At 40.9% G+C, this 8,028-nt stretch overlaps 1 protein-coding gene across 1 annotated transcript; it reads right to left on the reverse strand.

Moving 5' to 3' along the window:
• Positions 1-331: 331 nt before the first annotated feature.
• On the reverse strand, positions 332-958 carry LOC119804038 (guanine nucleotide-binding protein G(i) subunit alpha-2-like). The gene has a single exon (XM_038315581.1). The coding sequence runs from the start codon at positions 956-958 to the stop codon at positions 332-334; it is 627 nt and encodes a 208-aa protein (XP_038171509.1).
• Between the last annotated feature and the right edge of the window lie 7,070 nt (positions 959-8,028).

The raw sequence follows: 8,028 nt of genomic DNA on the forward strand, positions 1-8,028 counted from the left end.
AGTTGGGGAGGAGAGGTGTCTAAAAAGTCTTCTAGGTTTGCAGTTTTCCTTTTTTTCCCCTTTCCTTTTTCTTTTTTTTTTTCTTTCTTTCTTTCTTTTTTTGAAAGCTATGAGAATGAGCAGTTGGACTGCGTCTCCAGGATTGGTGGTTTCTCTTGCTTCTTATGCTTTTTCCTTTGGGGTCTCCGAGCGGCAAAGGGTTGGGTAGGCAGGAGGCTCCCTGTAAACATTTGGACTTGGGTCAGGGCTGGTGTTGGACAAAGGCAGGGGTCTAAGCAGAAGTGGGTACCCCTCCAGACACAGGCCTCGGAAAATTCCGCATGCGCTCCCCTCACCCCAGAACAAGACAATGGTCAGGAAACCAGAACAGATGCCCAAGAAAGGTGTACCATGGCCACTCCCGGCCCCTCAGACACGGGTGGGCTTCAAACAGGGAGGCCTGTTGCGTAGGGATGTAGTCACTCTGTGCAATGTGCTCCAGGTCGTTCAGGTAATAAACGGCTGAATCATTGAGCTGGTATTCCCGTGAGCTACCAAAGCAGGATTGCATACCATGGTCAGCCCAGAGCCTCCGGATGACGCCGGACAGATCTTCAGGAAGCATACCTTGCTCCTCAGCAGCACAGGACAGTGCAAACAGCTCCCTGGCATCATCCGCTCGCTGAGGGTCAGCAAAGTCAATCTGCAGGTTGCCCATGGCTTTGACAATGGCCATGATAGACTGGATGGTGTTGCTGTAGACAACCGCACGATACTGCCGACATTCTTCCTCTGAATAGTCGTCTTCATGGATGATCTTCATCTGCTTGACGATGGTGCTCTTCCCTGACTCCCCAGCACCCAACAGAAGCAACTTCACCTCTCGCCCTGCCTTCTCGCCGTCCTCCCGCTGGTTCTTGTCGATCATCTTAGAGCGCTCGGCTGCCGCCTTGTCCTTGGCGCTCACGGTGCAGCCCATCCTGCTGTCTGCCCGGCTTGGCCCCCACACAGTCCACGGCCTGGCTCGGCCCCGCCCGACCCACTCCACTCCCTCCGACGGACCTCTGCGGGAAGCTCTCAGGTCCGCAGTTCCTAGCGACTCTGATGAAATATCTTAAAAATTGTTTTAAAAAACTAATCCAGTGAATGGTTAGTATTCTAAACTCTATACTCTAAATTATGCCACAGTAAAAATATTTACCTGTGTGATTTATGATAAAAGTAAAAGTTCAAAGTATAACTTGTTAGCTCATCTTGTTCATTGGCACAAGGAGATGATACAAAGTCATGGTATCCTTTATTACAAGTCTATGAGAAACATAAATTTTAAGACTGTGTGTATATTTGTTAATTTAAACTTTAGACATTTTCATTATACCACTTTAGTACTATGATTTTAGAACTATATGGGTGCTTGAGTTTTTTTTACAATAGCTTTTATACATAGTACATAATATTATTCATTTTGCAAAGTGCTTAATTTGACTTAATAAACACAATTAAGGATTAACTTCCAGTGTGTGGTAGTCAGAGTATTGCAAGGACTGTTATACTTAATTATAAATTATTTTCTAAACCACAGACTTAGTTTTTGTAGCAAGAAGCATGTATTGATTTATCAGGCAAAGCACAAAACCAATAACTGTTGACCTCAAAAGCCTAAGTATTAATATACTATCCATCTAAGTGAGGGTGAAAAGCACTGTTCTCAAGGCTATAATAACAGCAAGACCTGAATACAGAGATTCATGATAGACACCTAGAAGCAGTTACTCTTAATGTTTGACTTAATCTTGTCTTTGAAGATCATGGTGTAAGTAAAGCTATCAGAGCAATTTCCTGTAGCATGTGAGCATGAGCAAAGAATTCAAGGCAAAACAAGAAAATAACTGACCAGAGGCTCACACAAATCCAAGCATGAATCAAAAATTCACTACTTTGTAAGGACCAGGTGTGACCATAAAGTCATACAGCACCCAGTGGAAGGAACTATTTTTGTTTATTCATTGGCTGCCCCACTTGCTTAAATTTTTAATCAGATACACATTGCTTGGCTCACGAAGAAAAAGCGATGACTTTATATTTGAATACATTCCATTTAGTATCTCTCTGGGGTGTTTGTCTTGGCAATGACTTTTGGTTTCAGGTTAAGATATTACAGTTCTGGCTTCATTTTCAGCTTTGTTTCCTCCCTCTGAGTTCTTGCACATATCATCTCATGTAATCTGATTGTTGACCTGTGTGTTTCAGACTTCGATTTATCGTGGCATCAAACATATATGTTTCGATTCTCCATCCTGACCGAAGTTCGTCATTAGGGTTTCTACGACTACACTGAACTCTTTCTCATGAAAACTCTGGCTTAGAATCTCTTCTTGGATTCTTTTCTGTCCTTTTCCAAATATACAAACTAGTCACTATAGCTCACATTTTAGTGTCTATATGAGCATATACCTATGGATTCTCCAATCTTGCTTAATATCACTTCTGTCCTGGAAAACCTTCAAAAACTTCTTTTGGAAAGAAAAAAAAATATGTAGCTGTAGAGATGGAGTTTCATAAATAAATCTTACTGAACTTCTGATCCTCAGCTAAGAGCAAGACTCAGCAAGATAATTCCCAACTGCATGGAAGATAAGCCGGCTCCTAAGGGGTTGACCTGCTTTTGGACACACAGATTGACATTCCAAGGAGGAGTAAGACCTAAGACCCTGGACTCATCTTTTGTCTTAGGTGCTAGATAGCATCAAGTCTTTGGAAAATGTATTTACATTCCAAAAGATTAGAGTATGAGAGAGCATATTTTCTGTGCTTGCCTAGGAAACAAAGATTTTTCTTCCTTTTTCTGAGAGGAAAGCAAATAGGTTTCCCTTTCTGCATGAACAGAGAAGGTGCAGGCCTCTGTTTCTATCGAATCTACTGAAGCTCATGCTGACTGGGCATTAAATCAAAGACTAACCTCATTGCCAAAAGCTACCGACTGAAGATTGAAGAACGGTTCATGTTCTCCATGGTGTTGTGTGTGATTAGACCATTCCGAAGAGGTAAAAGCAGGAATCTGAGGGCAGCCTAGGGTACCTCTGGTCCAGTGAGGTGGCTCATCAAATAAAAACACTTGCTGCCCAGGCAGCCAACCTGAGTTTGATCCTAAAATTCATAAAATGAAAGAAGAGGACTAACTCTTTGCAGCTGTCCTCTGACCTCAATACAAATGCCATGTTACATGTGCCCACATACATTAGTAATATGCACACATGACTCTTTCGAGCTGTTCTCTGAATTACACACAAATGCAGTGTTGCATGTGCCCATACACATTAGTACATGCACACACATGACTCTGTCCAGCTGTCCTCTGAACTCCACATAAGTGCAGTGCCTTATATGTCCATATACATAAAGAAAAACCAAAGTTCCTCCATTTTGTCCTCTGCCTCCATCTTGTGTCTTGTGTAATTTATTTCTCGTAAAACATTCCAGTCCTTGGAAATGGCTAGGGGCAAAACTAACAGGGTAGCCAACTGGAAAGTACAGATAACCGCAGAATGTCCCCACCTGAAAGTCAGTAGATCAGAAAGCTTGACAAGCTACAGGTGAGCTTTGAAAATAAAATTTCTGAAAAGCCCCTAGACACGAGACAATCAGGATTGAACCTGTCCCCACACCCTGCTAATATAACTTTTCCGGTTTTTGGCTTTAAATAATGCCCTCTAGAAGGGTAGGGTACCTCCTCTTACCTCTGCTGTGCCACTTGCTTTGAAGAGGTCCCTACAAGCTTATATTGTTCACACAATAAACCTTGCTATTGCATTTTGGTGAGTCGGTCTCCCTGGTGGTCTTTTGGGTTTCCCACTGACTTGGCACAACACATAAGTGTACACAGACACATGTGCAAATGTGTGTCTTTTATTTGATTGCTATTGAGTTAGGTCTTACTCTACTCTACCTGGCCTCAAACTCGCCATATAGCTGAGCTGACCCAGAACTAAGAGATCTGTCCACCTGTTGATCTTGTGTTCTGGAGATAATGATGTATCTCACCAAGCCTGGTTTAAATGCAATTTTTTAAACTTTAAAAACAAATTGGAATGTGGGGGACTAAAAAGCACAATTTGTTTTTTAATGTCTTCTGTCCAAAAGTCCTGATAGGCACATTTAGAATATGTAAATAGAAATACGTATTTAAAAATCCACATCTTATCCTTGCCAAGTGAGACTGGAGTTTCATCCTAAGATCAGCTCAGCAGGTCAAAATTCAAGATCCAATGATGTCAGTGAGACCCCACAGGTTAAAAGTCAAAACTCAGTGACATCACTGTAGCTCCACAGGTCAAAAGTCAAAGGCTCAACGATGGCATTTCAAAGCAAGAAGCAGAGATGGTTCTTCTATTTATAATTTATGATGACAGCGTTATGTTATATTTTAGAAGAAACATGAGATAAATGTGGTGAATTAATAAAGTTTTCACTCAACAAAAGACTGCTAATGTTACTCGAATCTCACTCTGGTGTATCCAGGGCTTCCCTGTCATTGTGATTGCTGTGGAAATAATTCAGATGAGAGACACTATGCTTAATGTAGAAAATAGGCAAAATTTCTTACAAGGTTCAGTGAGGTTCCCTCAGTAGAGGAAGAGTACAGAATAGCTAAAGCAACTACGGAAGGACAGCTCACACTCAGAGTGGGACTGACAATAGTCAAGAGAAGATTGCTCTGATAGACTTCATTTTTAAGCCTATGCTGTTTCTGAAAACACCACACAGCTTTGCTAAGGTGTGTTTTCTTGCCCCAGAGATTTCTAGACCCATTTGCATGTTACAGAAGAGGACGATGATGTCTGTAGCCTCTAGTTAGTCTAATTTTTATAACCTTCCAGTGAGTTCAGAATCTCACGCTTTATTTAAATTGTCTTTGGTTCTGTCCGGGCTAAAGGCTAGGTATGCCAGGTGCTATACCTGAGAGTGACTCTAAATGAATTTATCAACAAAACTAAGAACGTAAAAGTTTGAACCCCGAGATTCCCTGTTGATGCACACAACCTTGGGGTAGTTTGGTGGATGCTAAAGAAAAAGAGCTCCTTACCTCTAATCCATCTCAATTGCTTTGCTTATAAAGGAGAAAGAATTCCAGCACAGCTAATAATCTCTTGTTGACTTTCTCCTTTCCCAACTACAAATCTGCAGTTGCAAGAACTCTAAACAGAAGCCCAGTTTACGGGGAATTTACAGGGGAAGGATGTGCACCATACCCCTCGTGAGACAACAGTGGATCCTGGCTTTAGTGTATCAGATAATTACATCTGTAACCTTATTTATCAAAACAATGAAATAAGGAAAGACAAACATTTCTGAGCAACCTTTTGAAGTATAACTTGTGAGCCACCCCAACGGTTTCTGTGGCTAGTACTAAGATGCTCACTTGCTTAGTCCCCTGTGAGGAGTCACTGCCTGCACTGAGTAAGTCTGACTTCCTGCTGCTCTTCTCAGCATGTCTCCTGCTTTCTCTGCTCCTCTCTGGCCTCTCTCTTCTGATGTACACTTACATGAGTATATCTTTAACAAAATCTCTCACTCTGACTTATTATATGTGATAGTCCTACCATTCTTTTCACTATCAAACCTACCCATTCCAGTTTGTCCTGAATTGAGGGCCCTAAATGTCTAAGAGAACTCTCCAGGCTGCTGAAGAGTGGGGAGATATATCTATGCCATCACTACTGACAAATCTACTTAGAGTAACTTATTAATGACTATCACTGAAGTAAACAGTGGCATTCAACTTAAGAGTTCTCGGTTTGGTTTAAGCCATGCCCCAGTTTCTGTCTTCTTTTCTTCTTTTTGTCAGCAAGAAGAAAGTCTACTGTGGGAAAATAAGACTGAATCCCTAACCAAGAGGGCTATGGGTCTTTTTAAATTTTGGTAATTATAGGGATTTATATTTAGATGCTGTGCTGAATAGTTTTATATCAACGTGATACAAAGTAGAGTTATCTGAAAGGAGAGAACCTCAACTGAGAAAAATGCCTTCATAAAATCTGAAATAGGGGGAAAGCCCAACCTATTATGGGTGATGCCATCCCTGGGTTAGTAGTCCTGGGTTCTATAAGAAAGTAGGCTGAGTAAGCTGTGAGAACCAAGTCAGTAAGCAGCACCTCTCCACAACATCTGTATCAGCTAGTACCTCCAGGTTTCTGCTATGTTTCAGTACCTGTCCTGACTTCCTTCGGTGATGAACAGCAATGTAGAAGTGTTAGCTAAATAAACCCTTTTCTCCCCAGTTTTTGGTCACGGTGTTTCATCATAGCAATAGAAACCTTAAACTAAGACAAGTTGGTACCAGGATCATGGGATATTGCTGTGACAGACCTGACCACGTTGTTTGGGGTAGAATGTGGAAGGACTTTGGAACTTCATGTGAAAAAGTCATTGAATGTACAATACTTGGTTAACTGTTCTGTAGGAACTAGGAAGATTAGAATGTTGAAGGCTGACTTAAGTAGTGAGTGAACAGCCATACAGCGGGGTATCCCACTCTCTAGGACCTCCACATTGGGACAAAACACCGGGCCCCTCCTCCAACTCCCTTGGCAATTCTAGCCAGCCAGCAGGAGACTTCCCTGCAGGTAGACTTCCCCATTACCCAACTCCATCCAATGGACCCTGCAAACTACTAGCCCCATCCTGCCCCCAAATTGCCTATCTTCCTGCAACCTCAGTAGAACTCTGTAACACAGCTTGCTACAATACTGAAGGAATAAGAGTTTGCTACAATACTGAGGGGACCAAGAGCTTGTTATAATGGATTTACAAGGAATTTTAATTTAAATAAGACTGGAGCCGGGCGGTGGTGGCTCACGCCTTTAATCCCAGCACTCGGGAGGCAGAGGCAGGCGGATCTCGAGTTCGAGGCCAGCCTGGTCTACAAGAGCTAGTTCCAGGACAGGCTCTAGAAACTATAGGGAAACCCTGTCTCGAAAAACAAAAAAACAAACAAAAAAAGAAGACTGGATATTTTTGAAGAGACAAGCTGGACCTTTCTTACTACAGGCCTTGATAGGACTATTCCCACCATGCCTCTTGTTCTGCATATAGTAAAATTGATCAGTACTTAATAGACACTAGATTCATAATTAAGGTCTTCAGTTATTGTATGATGCACATTTACCTAAATAAAGTTTAAACACAGAATTTCACTGTTTTCAGACTCTAAGACACCATTTTCTCTAATGTAAAAGATAACTCAGTTAATTTTATAACAGCAACATTTCTTGAAGAAAATATATAAGATTCATAAGTACTTGAGTACTTTCTCAGCATTATGACATATTCTTCTTATGCATAAAGCAGCTATATTTAACTCATGTTTTAAAGTATTGGGTTCAGTCCAGATAAGTAAAATATTTAGAAAATGAATTTTTCATCAAATTCTTTCTTTTTTGTAGCTATTTCTCGAATGAGAGAATGTAAGGATATAGTGAGGGATTAGAGGAACAGCCTAGTGGTTAAAACATTGGCTGATCTTTCAGAGGACCTGGGCTTGATTCCCAGCACCCACATGGTTCACAAACATCTACAACAGTTCCAGGGAATTTGATGTTCTCCTCTGACTTTAAGCATGTAAGGGGTTCACAGATATACTTGCTGGCAAAAATCCCCAAAACTTAAATAAACAAATAAAAATATATAAATGTTCGTAAAAATTAAAATAAATACAATTTTAATTGATTTTAAAAAAATTCTATATTAGCATGTGAGTCATTAGACATATTTCATATTAGTCACACTGTTGGAGTCTGCTGTCTAAATATGAGTTTATCTGATGAAGGTTTTACGCTTATCATTCTCTTTTCTCTATCTACCTGTTGATGAGTAATATGTCTGTCATTCTCAGCACTTAAGTCTCAGTTCCTTTCTCTTCCCCCCTCCTTGTGACTTCCTTACTTCTGTTTTTTTTAATTTTTAAAATTTCTTTTATATACCAGCCACATTTTCTCCTCCCTACACTTCTCCTGCTCCTTCTGCCAAACTTCCTTCTACCCCCTCCCGTCC

Source organism: Arvicola amphibius, chromosome 18 (genome assembly GCF_903992535.2).
Source record: "Arvicola amphibius chromosome 18, mArvAmp1.2, whole genome shotgun sequence".
NCBI classification, from domain to species: domain Eukaryota; kingdom Metazoa; phylum Chordata; class Mammalia; order Rodentia; family Cricetidae; genus Arvicola; species Arvicola amphibius.

Bases quoted from the DNA above. Each gene is read 5' to 3' on its own strand.
- LOC119804038 (XM_038315581.1), bottom strand. From the start codon at position 958: ATGGGCTGCACCGTGAGCGCCAAGGACAAGGCGGCAGCCGAGCGCTCT.